The sequence below is a fragment of the Penicillium coprophilum genome (assembly GCF_028826855.1).
Source record: "Penicillium coprophilum strain IBT 35676 chromosome Unknown utg000004l_segment0_segment0, whole genome shotgun sequence".
NCBI classification, from domain to species: Eukaryota; Fungi; Ascomycota; class Eurotiomycetes; order Eurotiales; family Aspergillaceae; genus Penicillium; species Penicillium coprophilum.
This window is the reverse complement of record NW_026622723.1, coordinates 2,204,174-2,223,300: the sequence shown is the minus strand read 5'-3', so window position 1 is coordinate 2,223,300 and position 19,127 is coordinate 2,204,174. Positions and strand designations below refer to the sequence as shown.

At 49.3% G+C, this 19,127-nt stretch overlaps 8 protein-coding genes across 8 annotated transcripts; 3 read left to right on the top strand and 5 right to left on the bottom strand.

Annotated features, from left to right (window-relative positions):
* Positions 1 to 291: 291 nt before the first annotated feature.
* N7500_005253 (RNA 5'-triphosphatase domain-containing protein) lies at positions 292 to 2,559 on the bottom strand (the record flags this gene model as incomplete). The annotated part of the gene is made up of 2 exons (XM_056676398.1): positions 292 to 2,051; positions 2,103 to 2,559. 2 exons carry the CDS (start codon positions 2,557 to 2,559, stop codon positions 292 to 294), a joined length of 2,217 nt encoding a protein of 738 aa, XP_056531398.1.
* Positions 2,560 to 3,218: 659 nt separating this feature from the next.
* ilv3B (putative mitochondrial dihydroxy acid dehydratase) lies at positions 3,219 to 5,147 on the bottom strand (the record flags this gene model as incomplete). The annotated part of the gene is made up of 3 exons (XM_056676397.1): positions 3,219 to 4,672; positions 4,727 to 4,940; positions 4,989 to 5,147. 3 exons carry the CDS (start codon positions 5,145 to 5,147, stop codon positions 3,219 to 3,221), a joined length of 1,827 nt encoding a protein of 608 aa, XP_056531397.1.
* Positions 5,148 to 5,558: 411 nt separating this feature from the next.
* N7500_005251 (anthrone oxygenase family protein) lies at positions 5,559 to 6,231 on the top strand (the record flags this gene model as incomplete). Its single annotated transcript, XM_056676396.1, has 2 exons — positions 5,559 to 5,619; positions 5,669 to 6,231. 2 exons carry the CDS (start codon positions 5,559 to 5,561, stop codon positions 6,229 to 6,231), a joined length of 624 nt encoding a protein of 207 aa, XP_056531396.1.
* Positions 6,232 to 6,473: 242 nt separating this feature from the next.
* Positions 6,474 to 8,064, bottom strand: N7500_005250 (pex2/pex10/pex12 family protein; the record flags this gene model as incomplete). Its single annotated transcript, XM_056676395.1, has 3 exons — positions 6,474 to 7,364; positions 7,423 to 7,686; positions 7,756 to 8,064. The coding sequence occupies 3 exons, from the start codon at positions 8,062 to 8,064 to the stop codon at positions 6,474 to 6,476; spliced, it is 1,464 nt and encodes a 487-aa protein (XP_056531395.1).
* An 821-nt stretch (positions 8,065 to 8,885) lies between these two features.
* On the top strand, positions 8,886 to 10,498 carry N7500_005249 (aldehyde dehydrogenase family protein; the record flags this gene model as incomplete). Its single annotated transcript, XM_056676394.1, has 4 exons — positions 8,886 to 8,939; positions 8,989 to 9,058; positions 9,116 to 9,549; positions 9,608 to 10,498. 4 exons carry the CDS (start codon positions 8,886 to 8,888, stop codon positions 10,496 to 10,498), a joined length of 1,449 nt encoding a protein of 482 aa, XP_056531394.1.
* Positions 10,499 to 11,552: 1,054 nt separating this feature from the next.
* N7500_005248 (acid phosphatase PHOa) lies at positions 11,553 to 13,041 on the bottom strand (the record flags this gene model as incomplete). Its single annotated transcript, XM_056676393.1, has 3 exons — positions 11,553 to 12,672; positions 12,729 to 12,790; positions 12,856 to 13,041. The coding sequence occupies 3 exons, from the start codon at positions 13,039 to 13,041 to the stop codon at positions 11,553 to 11,555; spliced, it is 1,368 nt and encodes a 455-aa protein (XP_056531393.1).
* A 1,249-nt stretch (positions 13,042 to 14,290) lies between these two features.
* Positions 14,291 to 14,712, bottom strand: N7500_005247 (uncharacterized protein; the record flags this gene model as incomplete). The annotated part of the gene is made up of 3 exons (XM_056676392.1): positions 14,291 to 14,345; positions 14,413 to 14,557; positions 14,613 to 14,712. 3 exons carry the CDS (start codon positions 14,710 to 14,712, stop codon positions 14,291 to 14,293), a joined length of 300 nt encoding a protein of 99 aa, XP_056531392.1.
* Positions 14,713 to 15,367: 655 nt separating this feature from the next.
* Positions 15,368 to 18,847, top strand: N7500_005246 (putative importin 11; the record flags this gene model as incomplete). The annotated part of the gene is made up of 8 exons (XM_056676391.1): positions 15,368 to 15,532; positions 15,594 to 15,694; positions 15,746 to 15,883; positions 15,931 to 16,946; positions 17,002 to 17,474; positions 17,525 to 17,713; positions 17,754 to 18,419; positions 18,515 to 18,847. 8 exons carry the CDS (start codon positions 15,368 to 15,370, stop codon positions 18,845 to 18,847), a joined length of 3,081 nt encoding a protein of 1,026 aa, XP_056531391.1.
* Between the last annotated feature and the right edge of the window lie 280 nt (positions 18,848 to 19,127).

Below are 19,127 nucleotides of genomic sequence, written 5' to 3'. Positions count from 1 at the left end.
CATGTGATGGGGCCCGATTTGTGCCTGACTTCTAAGGCTCCACAACCACACCCCTTGATGCCTTATATACCAGGCGTGCATTATTTGACATACAGTCCGTGATGAAAGATTATTTTCATTAGTTCATTTTTTCTTGTTCTAGTGATGCACCAATTAACATCTATTCCATGCCGGTTTTCATTATTCGTAACTTTGAAACAATTAAAAGATGTACCCCGTTTCCTAAAACCTTGATCCATAGTCGTCGCTCCCAGTTCCAACTCCCAGTTCCAATGCCCAAATCCTTGTTAATTACAGTGTAGGCGCTCTTTGCAGTCCAACACAATACCTCACAAACAGAGTGTCAATAAAATGACCATGTCGTATACCAGGAGGTCGGCAGCGGTTAAACTCATCAATGGCATCTTGCACACCAAAACCAAGATGCTCGATCAAATAGCAACAGATCAAAAACCCGGTGCGGTTGTAGCCATAGTGGCAGTGAACTCCGACCACTGGACGTGGCAGAGACTTCTCTTCATCCGTACGCTGCTCTATCTCCTCATCAATTTGCTTTTGCAATTTATTGACTAGAGCGATAAAGTCGCGTGCCTCATCTGGAGTTGGAGGAATCTTGGATACAGTCGGGTGCTTATAGTAGCGGATTCCACCCTTCTCCATTTCGGCCGGGTTGTAGACGGGACTTTCATGACTGATGTCTATAACAGCGTATATGCGACCACGGTACTTTTCCGAGAAAGTTGTAGGGTTGTGTTCCTCGTCAACCTCGCGCAGCATCTTCATCGCAACAAATGTGTTGGCAATTCGTTCCGAGACTGGGGCGACCTTTTTCCATTTGGCGAGATTCTTGACATCCCACTTCCCAGAAGTATTCATGTGCTGTAATTGCCAGCCCAGACCGAGACGTTTATCAATGTTCGACGAGAGAAAATCCTGGATAATCCCTGCAAGAGTGCGATAGGTTGCCCGGTCATAGAGAAGTGCATGAGATGCGGGTGCCGGCAAAATAGCCGATTTGACCACTCGCTTCCGCTGGCCAACCTCCAGATGCTTCTCAGAGATCTGCACACCTTGCACCTTCTCGTTGACGAGATCGTCGGCTGAAGTTGACATCTGGTCATGGACTCGAGAAGCGTCTGGTATGATGCTGCTATCAGTGGTGTCGATCGTTGTATGGGCCGAAGCATCACCAAAGAAGTTCAAAATCTTCTGCACCTCCACTGGTTTGGTCACAGCATCCGTTTCTCCCGCGACCAACAGAACTGGCATGCGAATTCCCGCCCAGACCTCCTGGCCAGGTAGTCCACCACTTGGGTGGTTGCCATTATCGTAGCTGGGAAGTGTGCCCCACGCCATGCGTCGCCAAACCGGCGTCCGACTTTGCTTGTTGTAGCGCACCTGCAGATTTCGCGTTTCCACGTCGGCAGCGACACCGACCATCCGCATAACACTGGCACTTTGTTCGCCTCCACGTCTGTCCCAGCGACGCCAAAGATCAAAAAGGACACTGGGGACATAGAGTGCTCGGCGAAACTTGGTAGTATCTTCCGCAGATGGGGGTGAGGCTCGAGGACAGATAGCGACAAGGCCAACTATGTGCTCTTTTACCTTTGCACCAATAGAGGACGCAGACGAAGCCAAAAGAGCAGACAGGGAACATCCAAGACTGTGTCCAACTAGAATGATTTCTTGGCCAGCCTCCCGATCCCGGTGCTGATCGATGGCTTCAGCTAATAGTTCGGATAAAGCCTCCACGGTATATGCATTCCAATCCGTAGGCGCAAACTTGGACAGGCCGCATCCAGGTAAATCAATACCAAAGCACGAACTGACATTAGACAGACTGGTTAGGAGGTGGTGGAACTGTGCCAAGGACCCGCCTAACCCATGAACAACCACGATCAGTGGGATAGGAGTCGGTTTGGTCGGGAGTCGAGCTAGGTGTGGATGCGGGCTGTAGAATGTGCGAATAGCGGGATATGTAGCCACCGATGTAGTGTAGGAGTTGTATGTGGTGAATTTTCTGAGAATGCCAGGGTCCGTTTCATATGCTGCGCGATTGTTAACCGAGGCCCCAAGTGAAATATGAGCTCTTCACCTACCATCGGAGCTTTGCTGTTGAGTGTCCGACGGCCAATCTTTCTTCTTGTAGTTGGGATTGGTTCCGTGTCGCAGCGATGCGTTGCTATCGTAGTCTTCATCTTCGTAGTCTTCTTCTTCTGAGGAGCTCAGAATCTTCGAAGATTTGGTTAAGCTCTTGCGAGCGGCGGCGCGCTGCGCATGGGAAGGGTTTGAACCTGAGCGCTTGCGCCGCGCCAGCGAAGACAACAAACCACACCCAGTCATGGCGACTACACAGGTAGTTAAGAACACAACCTGACCCCAATTCACCTCGTCATTGCGGTGAAAGCCGCGGAAGGAGCTGGCGATGGAGGAGAAAGAAGCGTTTTGGGCGGCCGCACGCACTGAGTGAAAGAATCGCAGGACAGCCGCGAGACTTGAGGATTTGGATTGAGACGTCAACGAGTCGTAGAGGGCGGAGATAGCGTCGGACCCCATGATTAAGTACCGGAGGGGCGTGGGCTATTTTCAGAGCCCCCCGATAGGGATTTTGCCAAGAACCACGCGACGGTGCCCCCGATACTCTTTGAATATAGGGCAAACAGGCTTGAGACCAATAAGGAGGACTAGATCGACAACGTTGAAACCTTTGAGTGGCGAGGATAAGAAAAAGTAGAGAGGTCAGCTTCGGCCACTCACAGCCTCGGGAGGAGCGGCGTGGGGGTGAGTCATCCATAAGCCCCACTTGGGTCTTGCAGCCACAAATTTGGGCAGGAACTTGCTTGATTATGGCATTTACTATGGGAGAAGAAGTACTTTTGGAATATACACTATTAGGTATCATCTATTGATCTTCCATAGTTTAAGATAATTTAATCTTCTTTTGCCGATAGTCTATATCCCTTACTCCCTTATAGCCTACAACGTACCATATATGTACATGATTCCCGAGAGGTCGATATTGGACTTAACCCTGGGGCCAGCATGCGTGGCTTCATGACTACTACTGGCCAATTTCAAGCGGGCCCACGAAGATCATATCAATATCGAATGATTATGCCTTTTCTGGAATGTGGTAGAATATATCATAACATCATTTCAACTGCCGCGATATATGCTAGATACATTCACATTAAGTGGGATATCATAATGATTCATTAAAAAAGATCTGTCATGGCTCCCTGTGATGCATCGCTGACCAATCGTGCGTACTTGGCCAACACACCGCGAGTGATTTGCGGTGAGGGAGGGGTCCACAGACGCCGTCTCTCCTGAAGCTCCTCATCCGACACATCCATTGAAAGTGAGTTGGTCTCAGCGTCGATAGTGACGACATCTCCATCGCGAACGAGCGCAATTGGGCCACCCACGGCAGCTTCAGGTACAATGTGACCGACAATGAAACCGTGACTGGCACCCGAATACCGTCCATCAGTAATGAGCGCCACGTTGGTCAACTTGGCTCCCATCAGCGCGGCACTTGCCTTCAGCTGTTCCGGCATTCCGGGCCCACCCTTGGGGCCCTCGTAACGCACAATGATCACAAGGTTCTCACCGCGTGGGATGCGGCCTTCATTTAAGGCGTCATTGAGTTGGTGTTCTTTATCAAAGACACGGGCCTTGCCGACGAATCGGAGCCCTTCCTTGCCGGTAATCTTGGCGACGGCACCGCCTGGTGCAAGATTACCACGTAGGATCTGCAAGTGGCCGCTCGCCTTGATTGGGTTGTCCAAGGGGCGAATCAGATCCTGGCCCTCAGTCAGAGAGGGGAATGAGGCAACATTCTCGGCCAGCGTCTTGCCCGTCACAGTGGGAATATCTCCATCGAGCAGACCGGCTGCGATCAACAGCTTCTGGACAGATGGGACACCTCCGATCTCATACAGATCGGCCATGTAGTACTTTCCACTGGGCGAGAGGTTGGCAATGAAGGGAATCTTGTTGCTGACCCGCTGGATGTCATCCAGTGTTAGGTCAACACCAGCCGTCCGAGCCATAGCCAGGAAGTGAAGAACACCATTAGTGCTACCGCCCAGCGCCATGGTCATGACAAGCGCATTTTCAAAAGACCGCTTGGTCAATAGGTCCCTTGGACAGATGTTTTTCTCCAAGCAAACCTTGATAGCATCCGCAGCACGCACGCACTCGCGCATCTTGGATGGCGATTCAGCAGGCGTGGAGGATGAGCCGGGTAGTGACAGACCCATTGACTCAATAGCAGTGGCCATGGTGTTTGCGGTAAACATACCACCACAGGCGCCGGCACCAGGGCAAGCGTGCTTTTCCAAGTCATCCATGATCTCATCTTGGGTCTTGGTTTGGTCACCACCGTCATCAGGTTGGCGCAGAGTACCGTAGGCGTAGGCACCCGCAGCCTCAAAGCATGTTGAGACATTGATGGGTTTCCGCAAGTGCTCAGAGTAACCGATTCCAATAGTTCCACCGTAGATCATAATGGAGGGGCGGTTGTGGCGAGCCATGCCCATAACGACACCGGGCATGTTCTTGTCGCAGCCTGGAATGGCGATACAGGCATCATGGTATTGGGCACAGGTCACGGTCTCGACACTATCGGCAATGACTTCTCGGGTCTGAAGAGAGAATCGCATTCCTATCGAGGGTTAGCTATATCGAAGTTGGCGGTGAGCATTAACAGTCAACCAACCTTCACTGCCCATGGTGATTGCATCCGAAACACCAATCGTGTTGTACTGCCACCCAAGCATTCCCTGTTCCAAGACCGACTTTTTGACAGTCTTGGCCAAGTCCATTAAGTGCATGTTGCACGGGTTTCCTTCCCACCACACTGAGGCGATACCGACATGTGGGCTCTTGGCCATCGCTTCTTTATCTGGGACACCAGCGGCATATAGCATAGCCTATAGCGATTAGTAGTAGGCCTCACGATGTTCTTATTGTCAACTTACTCGTGCGCCGGGGAAATCATGGCCTCTGGTGATAGTATGGGAGTGACGATTGAGTGCGGGGGAGCCATCCGGATGTTTCGCATCTGCGGGCAAAGAAGGGAAGTTGATATATTTGGCCTCGCTGAGAGTGCTAGACTCCGTTGGCTTGGAGAAATCCATGACTGCGAATTTGAACAGAAACAAACAAAAAGAGGAGGCTGCAGACGCAATTGACTAGAAATATAACCCACACAACCTCGGGAGCCTCGCACCGATGTCCGACCCCCAGAACCCCACGTTCAGGATTGTCCAGTCAGAGGCGGCCGATTTCTTAGCAGATCGGAGTTGTCCCTAGTCTCCGGATCTACAATGTATAGGGCTGTATAGCATCAAGAATCTATCAATCGTTAACTTTGGGTATCATACTAGGTACATTAGTATGCAGTCACTAGGCCGTGACGAGGGAGCTCGCAAAATCCGACCGCATCCGTCTGTGGCACTCACGTCATACATATGCTAACTATAAAAGTAACATGCGGGAACTTCAACTCTATTTCCTGAGTCCATTCTAGATACCAGAGAAGTCACACAATGGGCACAGACCTGAGAATCGCCCAGGCAATTGGGACGCTTGGCTGTGCAATGGCAGCAAGTAAGTAGCACCAGACAACAGAATGACCAGATAACTCACAGTAAACAAGGCGGAATTGCTTCATTGTCGATCATGAGCATTCCCAACATCCTCATTCCAGAGCGTCGCCCGCCCGGTGCGACACTGCCATTCGAAGACACCCCAGGAACCCCGACCGCCCACTTGACACACCAGTGGTTTGATTTGTATGATCGCGGCAGCAAGATTTTCCCCGGTATCTCCGCAGTATCTTCCCTTGCAAACCTTTATGCGCTCTGGGAATTGCGGGACTCTCCTACCCCTGTTTTGGGTTTCTTTGGGTCCAACTGGACCACATGCTATCTGGCCGCTGTGGGCGTTACGATGAGCATTGTACCTTTCACTTTGACAGCTATGAAGAAGACGAATGCCAAACTCAAGGCTCACGCAAAGCGCGATGATGCGGCTGGCGCTGAGGGCACTGAAGGCATGGTGGTTAGTCCGCAGGAGAAGGCGAAGCGGGCTAGGGATGATGGCGAGGTGGTTAAACTTGTGCAGCATTGGGCGAAATTGAATCTGATCAGGGCTATGCTACCACTTGTTGGGGCTGGCATTGGGTTCTATGCTGCTGTATCCAGCTGGGCAATTCCTTGAATGGGAATACTAAAAGTTGTGGTGGGTGGAATGTTTCTATTGTTTTTGAAGTTAATCCGTGTATGATTATGTGTAGGAAAACTTCAGTTCAAGTATGGGTATCGTCAAATTTCTATCGGGGTTGCAAGTTGTATATGTACTGCGGCTACCCAGTTAATCGTATAGTTATAGACAAGTCTGAGAAGAGAATGCCACGTTCTCAAGTGTATCCACAGTGTGAAACGTGTGCCTTAGAATTACTGTCATGTTGATGCAGGCTTTTGGTCCAAATCCTCGTTCATATCTCTGACAGCATCGTCCTCTGTAGATTCTTTCTCAATGGTGGACCATTGCTCTGAATGCTGCAGGGCTTCATCAGCGCTGATCTCCTGCAACGGACTGGATTTGTCCGATGAGGTCCCTTCGAGAAGGTCTGTTCCACGAGTCTCGTCGTCTGGATCCCCGTCAATGGCAAACCCAACCATCTTCCCCGTGCCCGGCTGTGACCGTGCCTCTTCTAGCACATCGCCATTCCAAGGCTGGCATTTCTTCACAAGTTCACCACACCGGAGGCAAGACCATCCCTGGCCTTCTTCTGCTTCGACTTTCTGCACGATACAGACGAAGCAATAGATGCAGCCGCAAGGGACGGTCTCATACGGGTTTGTGATATCGGTTTGCGCCGATCCCACGATACCCCCTGATGCCGAGGCCGCCATGGCGTCAGCTTCTGTCGTTGTGGTCGGGTTTTGATCGCGGTAGCAGATAGCACAGGTTCGCTCTGGGAGGAAAGCCAGCTCTCCTCGTTTTTCGGAAATCTCATCATCATCCCCGCTAAATCGGAGAGAATTGACCATCTTATGCCAGGCACGGGCGATCCACCGCCGCCAACGACCAATTCCAACAAGAGGAAGAAGGAAGAGGAGGAATTCGGTAAACGCATGCCAGACTAGTTGACGGTTTAGATATTCGAAGGATACTTCCCGGCTAGCTTGTGCAGACGGCGGAGTAAGGCGGATGCGAAGGATGCGATCGACTAAGGTACGGTATCGGCCATTTACCAGGAACACTAGGAAAGAGACGAACGCGGCAATCGAGTGCGATGTCGAGATCATGTCCGTCAGTCGCGACAACAGTCGGATGTCCTGTGATGGCTTTGTAATATCTGTCAATAAAAGTTTGCCTATAGAGAGCAACGTGTCGCCAACTAACCTCATCATAGCCACCTTCTTGTCCGACCAACCAGCTCTCCCACTTGTTCCAAGCATATCGTCCTCCAACAGTCAACAAGCCATAAATACCCTTCTGCCATTTCGTCGGAGGAGAGTAAACAGGTCCTTTGCTTCGACTATCGGTGTATCTCAGACCTTGTAGTGCCGCACCATATGATGCATTATGATCCCATATCGATAGTTTGAAGAGGATAGCCCGTAAGGCGAACAGAATCTCGTTTGACCAATCTTCACGCATTTGAGGCTATTATCATTGTCAGTCGCCGGCCATCACAGCACGCCATGGAATCATTTGTCAAGCATTCAGACATACCCCGAAATATTTGAGGGCATCCCCAACCTGGCCCTTCATCAGACCAAGCAGCTCCTCATCCAACAATTCAGCATCCACCTGGCCCACTCGAAATGCCGGGCGCGTACCCTCCCGGCCATTGATGGAATTCCATAGCCGCCATCCCGAGCTGGGCAATCGGTTCAATGGATATGGCAGACGCTGGACGGTGGCCGGGCTGATTGGAGAGGCCCGCTGCTGTGCTGCATGGCGGGCGCGCGCTTCGGCCTCACGCTGGCGACGACGTTCAAGAACACGCTCTTGTGCAGCGGCAAAGTTTGTCGAGCTCATCGCGAAATCATGACTTTGTAAAGGATAGTAGGGAGCAGTTCGGGGATTCGTGAGAACACGGGGAAATGGGTCCCGGAGTTGCTCATCGCGCTCGGTTCCCCAGACAGAAGAGCCGAGGCATCTCACGTGACTTTGTCTCCAATGCTTTTTTTGGAAATTGTGAGTAGTGAAAAAAAAATATAGATTCTTAGTGGCACAAACGAAATCATCATTTATAGCTGCCTAGGTATCACGTTGTATTGGAAAGCGCTGTCGTCGGCTTGGTCGTCGGACATACCCTTGACAAGCAGACCTCGGGAGTACGCAAATCAACACTATCTGTCAACCTACAAGCATGGTCCCTTAAGACCTTTAACGGAAGCCTTGGTTTTTGTTATGGTATACTGGTAAGATAGGCTGTATTTTGCTCAACACTATCTCTTATGCATATTAGTCTCAGTGACTGAATTTTATCAAGACATCCATGACCAAGGTCTATCATCAAATCCAGTGTCCGGTGACTTCCTCAAAACACTGCAAATTCACACATATATCTCGGCATTCAATATAAGCCATTTCAATTGATTCATGTAAATTAGCTTAGCAGCTGATTCGTACAATCTCAACCATATTGCCCAATCAAACCCATGACAACTCATGTCGGAGACTGCCCTTGCATTCGGGGCCAAGGGGTAATGATTGGGTTCAAAATGGCGGCCAAATTGAAATGCTTCGCTGGCATTTCTTATAAATCGAACCATCATCCAGTGTTGAATTGGTTTCTCGGTTTGAACAGTGCTTTTGCTTGATTCGTTTTGGTCAGATTTGCCAAGCTGGTCAGTATGGCATCTATGGTTGACGCATCTATCGAGACTCGGCTGTTCATTAACGGTGAGGTATGAATCAACTACGCTTAGACCATGCTTCTTAATACTGACCTTTAAGTTTCGACCATCGTCTAGTAGCAAAACATTCGAGGTGGTATATCCATACACCAAAGAGGTCGTTGCGCAAGGTACGTCCACGCTCCACAAAAGCCAAATTTCTGCTAACACCTGCTAAATTGCCAAAGTCCAAGAAGCCGATATAAAAGACGTAGAAGATGCCGTTACTGCTGCCAAGGCAGCTTTCCCCGCCTGGCGAGACCTGGGCACTGAAAAGCGTGGCGTATACTTGCGCAAACTATCCCAGCTCATCTTGAAATCAAATCAAGAGCTGGCAAAGCTCGAAACTCTGTCCACCGGCCGACCAATCTCACAGTTCTTCGACGTTAGTCTCGCAGCGCAGTTCTTCGAGTACTTCGCTGGTGGCGGTTGGACTGCGCAGGGAACGGCCAGCCTCAACACCCCAGACCACCTTAATCTGACCGTCAAGCAGCCGTATGGTGTGGTAGCACTTATCATCCCGTGGAATTTTCCGCTTGTCATGTTTGCCTCAAAGATGGCGCCAGCACTAGCGGCAGGCAATACAATTGTATTGAAGAGCAGCGAGAAGGCGCCGTTGACGGTTTGTGCAATATTTTTGGAGTATATCACTTGAAAATGCGAACTGAAACTTTTCATAGTCTCTCTTTGTAGCCAGACTGATTGAGGAAGCCGGCTTCCCACCTGGCGTTGTCAACATCATCTCTGGCCTCGGCAACCCTACCGGAGCGGTACTGGCATCGCATATGACTGTCCGCTGCATCAGCTTCACCGGCTCCACGGCCACGGGCCAGAAGATCCAGGCGGCAGCCGCAAAGTCAAATATGAAGCACGTGCATATGGAGCTGGGCGGAAAGTCACCGGCGATTGTCTTCGAAGACGCAGACCTGGAGACAGCCGCTGCGCAGACACAGTTCGGCATCCAGTTTAATAGTGGGCAAGTGTGCTCGGCGAACTCACGGATCTATGTGCACGATTCAGTAGCTCAACAATTCACTACGTTGTTCCGAGAGAAGTTTGCTGCTGTCCGGATGGGTGATCCACTCGATCCTGCTACCTCGCATGGTCCGCAGATTGATATGCTGCAGTATAACCGGATCAAGGAATACCTTAACATTGGGGAGAAGGATGGAACGTTCACTCTAGGTGGTGATGCGAAAGACGGGTTCTTTGTGCGGCAAACTATCTTTGAGGGTGTTGCTGAAGATTCGCGGCTGATGAGAGAGGAGGTCTTTGGCCCAGTTGTTGTAATCAATACTTTTTCCACAGAGGCCGAAGCGATTGAGAAGGCCAATGATTCAGAGTTTGGCCTGTTCGCTGCTGTCTTTACCAAAGATATTGATCGCGCCGTTCGTTTGGCTAAGGCTCTGGATGCGGGCACTGTTGGGGTGAACTGCACTAGCCCGACGGGTGCTATGGATAGTGCATTTGGTGGGCTCAAGATGAGTGGCAATGACCGGGAGGGACTTCTGCATAGCCTTGACAACTTCCTTGAGACCAAGAGTATCTTAATCAAGGCAGCGCGTCTGTAATAGATACCTGGCTCCACCAAATGCATGGTTGAAAATGGTCGCGTAGTATCGGGGCTATAGAGAGTTGAGTACAATAACCCATGCAGAAGAAGAAAATCCCTCTACCGAAGAAGATATAGTATTTACCAGTACCAGTATGGCATTAAGTAAAACCTAGCCTTGGTTGTATAAGAGAGTCATTTTCACAAATGAAGTATTTTCTCTCTGTCCAACACGACATCCTTCTGGGTGGTTGCTGCGACTCGCTTGTACCTTTCTCCTTGCAAGACCCGCTACCGTCAAGAATACAAGCTCTTAAGCTGTATAAAAGCAGGTTGTCCTCTCCCAATTCTGGCCTACCCGATCAAGTGCAAAAGCTACTGGACGACAAGTTTCCATATTTGAGTCCATCACACTCGAGAAAATGCTGGTTCATTATGATGGACAACGAAAGGGTCCATATTATGGGCTCAAAGAGATTTTCGCTGCAAATGAAATCATTTGTCAAATAGAAAATGGTGGCCAAGGATGCTATTTCAAGGATCTATGGGCAAAAACAATCTACATGCGAGAAGACGGACCTTCGAGGTTCCCAAGAACTTCTACTCCGCTCAGCCGAAGATGCAGAAAATACCAACAATGGAGATGAATGAATGGGGCTCAGCAAAAATCAATACGGCGATCAAACCCACTATTAGAGAGTATTGGTATGCTGAGCTTAGGCTAGAAGCATACCTCAGTATACTGCAGAGGCGATATCAATATCGGGTTTGACATGTACTTTCTCCCGTCGGCGGCCCAAGAGTGTTGTTCGTTCTCGGCTTCATTGAATATGCCGATGCAAATGCCACACCAGCGTGTTATGGTACATTCTTAGGAGTCTACTTCGCAGTCTTTTAATAGCAAAAAGCAATATTAGGATGATAACGCATTTGAATTCATAGCTAAGGATTAAGATATTAGCCCGCAGATAGCCAATCAGTCAGAACCGCGTCTGCAAGATTCCGGATGATAAGGACCATTGGACCACAGTCACACCCAACCGAACAGTATGAATGGATGAAAAAGATCTCAATCAGAAGCTGTAGGCAGCGATTGCCAGCAGGACTCCGACCACGACAGTAGAGATGGGAGCCTTGGCAGAAACGCCAGTGCCTTTGTGACTAGAGTCATCCTCTGTAGAGTTGGTCTTGCTATTCGAGTCAGTCTCGTTTGCCCGCTTGGCGGTGACCTTGTCGTTGTAGTGAGTCTTGGCGTTCCAGGGGTATGGCTTGGTGTCGTACGACGGCTCCAGGTGTCCATAGGTTTTCTTGACAATATCCAGGATACCATGGCCGGCGGAGCACTTTTCATTGCTATCAGTGATGGGAACCGGCCACTCGGGAGTGAAAGTGGAGGTATGACCAGTGGACTTGTCCCCAATTGACAAGGGACCAGGGTAGGTCTGGTTGAGCGTGAGGTGGGTTGGGTCGACCTCGTAGTTGACGTAGCCAGTCTTGTTGGCGACAATCTCGAAGATGTTGGCACCACAATCCCAGCGACCCAGAGAAGGAAGACCCCAGTTGGCGGAGACACTGGCAATGCTAGAGTAGTGAGTGTAGAAGGTGTCATCCTTGGTACCCTTGAGGTGTTCAGGAACGGCGCCACCAACGAGAACACTGAAGACACGGTTGTCGCCCGTGTAGGTGTCATCTTCATCGAAGGTCAGAAGAAGAAGAGTGTTGTTGTAGAAGTACTCGTTCTCGAGCAATTTGGCCACCCAAGGACGCTCCCACTTGGCAGCAAAAGTGATGCTGGTGTCATGCGCATCGTTGGTCATATTAGGAGTGATAAACGCCCACTGAGGAAGTTTCTTGTCCCGAAGATCATTTTCGAAGTCTTCAAAGCTCTTGATAGCCCGTGCACGAGTGTTGTTGACCACAACGGAATCATACAGCACCAAAGGGTTGTGCTTCCGAACATAGTCATTCTTGTAGGTTTCCTGATTGGAATAGTTGTAGCCCTGGAAGCCGGCATAAGGAATGTGCTCCTGGTATTCAGCCCACGAGATGTGCTTGGTGTCAAGCACATCAGCAATGGTGGAGACGTTCTCCGGGACCTGAATAAAGTCGTCGTTATCCATTCCAAACGTGTCACCACCAGCGGCAGCGCAGTAGTTGGGCTCAGAAGGATGGGTGACAGCATAGTAGTTGGTCCTAGAAAGCATCAGAATGGGTCATCTCAGTCATAGCCAAAGTCACTGGAAACGTACAACAGAATACCCTGAGAAGCAAGCCACTGCATGTTGGTATCCGCAGCAGCTTTGTCATAGTCCTATGAGCCTGTTAGTCATGTCTCAACAATATCTGAATTGGATGTTTTGGGGGTTTATCACATACAATGTTCTCCAGCCAGACCTGATAGAAACGATCAAAAGCCAGACCCTTAACATTGGAGACGGTGACCTCCGGCTTGGTAGTTGCGGCAGCTGCATGAATATCCGCCACAGCGGGCTCGGAGGTAGTAGCTGTCTGAGCGACTGCCTGGGCAGCCACTCCCATCAGGACCGCAAGAACGGCCTTCATCTCGAATGATCAGGAACTCAATGAAAGAATGATGTAGCTGATGGACCAAGCAGGCAGACTGAAGAGATTGAAGGTAAGAAAGAAGAAAAAAGAGAAGGAAGAAGAAAGGATCGTCAAGAGATTTATGGAGGGGGAGTCACTACACGTGCTTCTTGCATTCGCTCGGAGATAAACAAGGTATACCTGCCCGGTACGTCGGCTAACTGTGATCTTGCTAGCTTTGTTCAAGTCCCATGTAGGTAGTATGTCCCTGATGTTGAGTTGAAGTTTAGAGTGTTGTTTGTACGACGTTGGCACATGTCGCGATGGAGACTTCTGATTGGTCGATATTTACAAGGATCCTAAACGAGGGTTCGCGCCAAGACCAAAACGAATGCTTAGCTGATTTCTTTGGGGCCCAAGGTAGTTTTGACGGTCAAAGGCCCTGGGCGCATAGTCCTTTCGATATACACTCGATTGACACATAGAGTATATAGTAATTATGAAGAGATGAAGCCTACCCGATTTCCTTGTAATGTCGGTTAACAAGATCCTGAAGTGGAGACTTGTAGGACGCTAGCCCATGTGGTTCTCTGGAGAAAACCTTGGATGCTGAGTCGGATGCTTAGCCCGACGCTTAGTGAGTGGGGAACCGATGCCCAGGCAAATCACTGAGCTTGGCCTAGGGGCGTGCTGAGCTTCACCCAATGATCAAAAGGTCATTGACAATAGCACCAAAACAAAGTAAAAACATCTAGGAGTGAAATAAAAAAAAAAACCAGTGGCATGTGTGGGTAGTTCATCTAGGCATCATCTTGGGACTACCTAGTAAGGCAGTTTCTCATCGGAGTAATTGTCGGGGGGGTACAAGTAAAACCAGCAGCCATTTTGAAAAGGGCTGAAGAATCCCCGAAGAAATCATTTAAGAATCACTGTGAATTTCCTATAGGGAAAGCTTCTAAGGCGTGTTATCTATCCAGATGAGGTTACCGTGCGGGGGCGATCTCGGTGGTTGAAATGTATCCATTGTACTAGTCGGGAAGGTGACATTGCTGAGGCTCATTACTATATATCGGACATCACTTTCTGGGGCTGATGCCTCGGTTAATCGGGTATAAGTCGGTAATTGGATAATATTGATGAAAATTCCAATTCTTCATAATCGTACAGTCATCAGGTATCATTTGTGATATGTATCTTTACGGTAAATTTTTGCACTTCATATTCTGAGGTTTCGAAGAGCTTCCTGGTCACCACGACGGTTCTCGGTTTAGACCTTATCTTCCGGGCCACCAATACCCTCGTACTGACCTGCCCTGGCGAGCCTAGAAAGGACGGAATGTTAATCATGCGAACAATGGACATACCCCAGAGAAGCAGTATATAGCTTACCTGTTGCGGTCATCACGAGTGCCGCCCTCATCCTCGGGAATTACTCGGTGGTCGCTGCCAGAGGCAGTTGAGCCAGGGCCGTACTTCACACCTGTAGGCTGAGAGAATCGCTGATCGACCATCTCGTCAACACCAGATTCGACAGCTTGAGGAGCTTATTAGTACAAATGGTATCGGTAAAGACCAGCTTCTCGACGTACTTGAGTCACTCTTCTTGCCAAGGCCTTGCTTGGCCTGGTAGGAGTTTAGATCCCTCTCGGCGTCGAAGGCTACCTTGTTCAATTCTTCGGTGTTGGGCATGTTGTTTTTTTTTGAGTTTCTTGGTTGTTATGATAGAAGGTAATTTGATAGGCGTGTCAAGGTAAATTTGAGCTTATAGATTGCTATGTTGATTGGACTGAATTGCGCTTTATATACATCGCTCTGGATCTCTCTCCACATCCACATCATACCTACTTCACTTCAGGTTAAAGATTGGAGTTGCATCATGATACATCATGGGTGTGTCACGAAAGAGGACAGGGAGTGTTGTATGGTATAGGTGAATGGAATTCTCTTGTTCAAAAACCTGAAAGCTGTCAATTCCAGTGTGATAACATTCTAAGCTTGGAACTTGGTCGAGCCTGACTTCATTGTCTCCACCAAGGGGAACGTTATCAGGAGCCCTAGCAACAGATCTCAATCGGGACTGAACTTAGGGTCCAGCCCTAGGGTTCAGCGGGACCGGAGTATGGCTTTTCCGGAGGCGGGGAGTTTATGCTGCAGAGGGACCTCGGGAGCTCCGACGAGACATGTCAGTTCTTTGATCAACATCTTGGAATTCGCTCAGAGGTTCTTTTCATGAATGCCTAGTGATTCAGAGCACATCAGTGGAACTCTGATCTGGTGCTTGTTTTAGCAGAACTACGGGCTTTGCAGGTCTTTTTTCACGCGTCAATTAACACTGCTATTCGCCATGGCGTTTGCCATCGAAGCTCAGGGCGAGACCAACCCACTTAGCCCCCAGAATGTGCTCAATACTTTAGTCCTTGCAGCAAGCTCGTCTCAGCAGCAAGTTCGAACGGGCACTGAACAGCTCCAGAACTGGGAGAAACAGGGCATGTACTACTCTTTTCTACAGGTATCGACACTCTTGGTTGTTGTTGCTGTTTCAAACTAATAACACATTTTATAACATACAGGATGTCTTCCTTGACCACTCCGTACCAAATGAAGTTCGCTATCTCGCCATCATCCAACTGAAAAATGGCATCGATAAATACTGGCGCAAGACAGCACCAAAGTATGTCACCAGGATATAGCCAAGATGAGGACATGCTAACACCCCTGGAAGTGCGATCAAACCGGAAGAAAAGGAGCATATCAAGACCCGGGCTCTTGAGGCAGGAATCGTGGAACCTGCGCCGCTGTTGGCTCTCCATAACTCGCTGATGATTGCAAAGATCATGCGATTTGAGTTTCCCCATGACTGGTATGGCAAGATGCAGCTTTGTGTCTTCTCATTCTAATTTCAATTAGGCCTGATGCTATTTCGTACATCATTTCCTCCCTCCGATCCTCCGTCCAACCTGGAGCAAATCCACTCCAGCTTCCCCGAACTCTCCTCATATTGCTACAAATAATCAAGGAATTATCCACGGCCCGAATTCAACGAACCCGACACAATCTTCAATCTGTTTCCCCTGAGATATTCCAGTTACTGGGAGGCATCTATGTCGATAAAGTCAATCAATGGGGCACGATACTGGAGCAGGGTGGTGCGGGCGAGGGGGAGTTGCTGGAGACACTCGAATTGAGCTTGGTGGCTCTAAAGGTCCTAAGACGCCTGATAATTGCTGGCTTCGAACACCCGAGTCGCAGCCAAGAAGTACAGGGCTTCTGGGTGCTGACGCATTCGCACTTCAGCAAGTTCCACTCTCTCGTGGACGGGTCTACTAATCTACCCGAGCCAATCCATCGGGCTATCGAGAAACATTTGCTGCAAATGTCGAAGTTGCATGTTGAAATGGCCAAGACACACGCCGCATCTTTCGCGTTGCTGCCAGATAGTATCTCGCTTGTCAAGTCATATTGGTCATTAGTTGTCACACTCGGCGAGAAATATGACAGCCTTGGTGCTGGAGGCGAAGATGAAGGAAAATCTTTGACTGAGAAGACCGGCCTCAGGGCTCTGCTTTTAATTCGTGCTTGCGCAAAGATGGCGTTCAACCCTGCTCAGAGTTTCAAGTATCAGACACCGGAAGACAAGGAGGAGCGGAAACAATCCGTTCAGCTCGTCAAAACGCAATTGTTTACCGAAGAATTTGTGATTAATGTCATGGAGCTACTCGTCACGCAATTTTTCAGGTTCCGCAAGATCGATTTCCAAGATTGGGAAGAAGAACCAGAGGACTGGGAGAAGCGAGAGGAAGAGAACTCTGACGCTTGGGAGTTCTCAATCCGTTCATGCTCGGAAAAACTTTTCCTTGATCTTGTGATCCATTTCAAGGATTTATTGATTCCACGTTTGTTGACCGTATTCTATACTTTCGCAAGTGAGTTATCGATGAGCTATATGACGTGGATGCAAATCTAATATTTATACTACAGGCACCGACAACCACAATGTACTGTTGAAAGACTCGTTATATTCTGCCATAGGCTTGGCTGCAGCCAGTCTTGAGCAGCACCTGGACTTCAACGCATTCTTGGAGCATACCTTGGTTGCTGAGGTCCAGTCTCAGGATCCAGAGTACAAGCTTCTGAGGAGAAGAATCGCGCTCGTCCTTGGCCAGTGGGTCCCAGTTAAGGGAAACGCATTGAACATGAACGCAATTTACCAGATCTTCCAGCATTTGCTCGGCAAGCATGATCCGTTGAATGACCTGGTCGTCCGCATCACCGCCGGTCGACAACTTCGGAGTGTACTCGACTCATACGAATTTTCGCCTGAAGCATTTATGTCATTTGCGCCTACCATCTTGGAGAATCTCATGTCTCTCGTTCAAGAAGTAGAATCATCGGATACTAAGATGGGGCTTTTGGAGACGGTTCGCATGGTAGTGGTCAAGATGGAAGATCATGTAAGTTGTTACCTCGTTCTTATTGGTGGCTTCATAACTCATAACACTAGATCACACCATTCTCTGATCGAATCATTTCTTTACTCCCACCTTTGTGGGAAAGTTCTGGCGAAGAACACTTGATGAAACAAGCCATTTTGACTTTGCTTTCATCTCTGATCCAGTCGCTGGGACAGGAGTCTGTGAGGTATCACTCTCTCATTCTCCCACTGATCCAAAGCTCCGTAGAACCCGGCTCGGTAAGCCTTACTGTGAATTATGCTGCACATATCAACTTAGTCTAATCTTTCGCCCAAGGAAACCATCGTTTACCTTCTAGATGAAGCACTGGATCTCTGGCATGCCATTGTCCAAGCTACGCCATCTCCTGCCTCACCGGAGATCATTTCACTCCTCCCATCTTTGTTCCCCATTCTCGAAGCCGCAACCGATAGCACCCCACAGGCTATTCAGATCCTTGAATCTTATGTGTTCCTTGCGCCGCAGGAGATTCTCAGTGACCGTTTCCGTTTCCAAATCATGGTGATCCTGGAATCACTACTCAAATCTACAACCAAACAACGCCTTGGTGTGATACCTCGCCTTGTTGATCTAATCCTTCGCGGTGCCGAGACTGTCGACGGTGGTAGCGAAGCAACATATGGCATCATTTCCCAATCCCTTCTAGACAGCTCACTCCTGGCTTCCCTGCTAGAAGGCCTTTACTCTGCCTACGAAGTGAGTCAGACGTCTGGTCCAAACAGAAAATCTTCACCTGTGGTAGGTGTCGTCGAGAGCGATTACTACTCTGTGCTAGCCCGCCTTGCGCTGGCCAGTCCTGCCATTTTAGCCTCATCAGTCGCTGCTGCGACTAATTCATCCGAAGAACAATCCCTGACCTGGATTCTGACCGAATGGTTTTCGCACTACGACAACATTGGCAGCATTAACCAGAAGAAACTTCACGTACTTGCCCTCACCCAACTCTTGGCCCTCCAAGGAGCACCACTCGATCCGTCTTCCCCCCTCCACCCCCTGCCTACATCCTCTCCCACCTACAGTCCTACTTGAGTGTATGGACAGATCTCATCACTGAATTAGCAGACGGTAGTACTGATCCCAACGCCGATTATTTGGTCTGCTGGAATGCACCAGCCGGGTCAGAAACCGCGATGCCAGAAAGCACTCAAGAGGTCGAATCGCCTGAGATCATTCGTCGCCGTGACTGGCAGTCTGGGGATGCTATCCATCGCTTCATGATCCGAGACTTTGTGCGCCATCGTCTGCAAGAGGTCATTGCTGGCTGTGGTGGGGCACAGCGGTTCCAGGATGAGTGGCTAGTCAACGTTGACACCGAAGTCGTTGCGGCGTTTGGAGCACTTGGTCTGCTCTGAGTCAAGGAAGAGGATCTTACTTACTGTTACATCAGCATAAGCGTTTATCCCCTCTGAATTAGCACCATTCTGTTGTACATGCTTATCACACCCCTACCTTGTTCCACTTGCATGACCACCAGGTCCATCCATACCTGTTCCACGTTTAGCACTCTTGGAGTTCCAGCTACATACCCAATTCATAAGATATCTTCTCAGAGTCTCTTCTAATTGCTCAATTATAGACTTCTGTGGTGCTTGGACATTTGTACATCGTGAAGGATAAATGAGTCACTGGGAT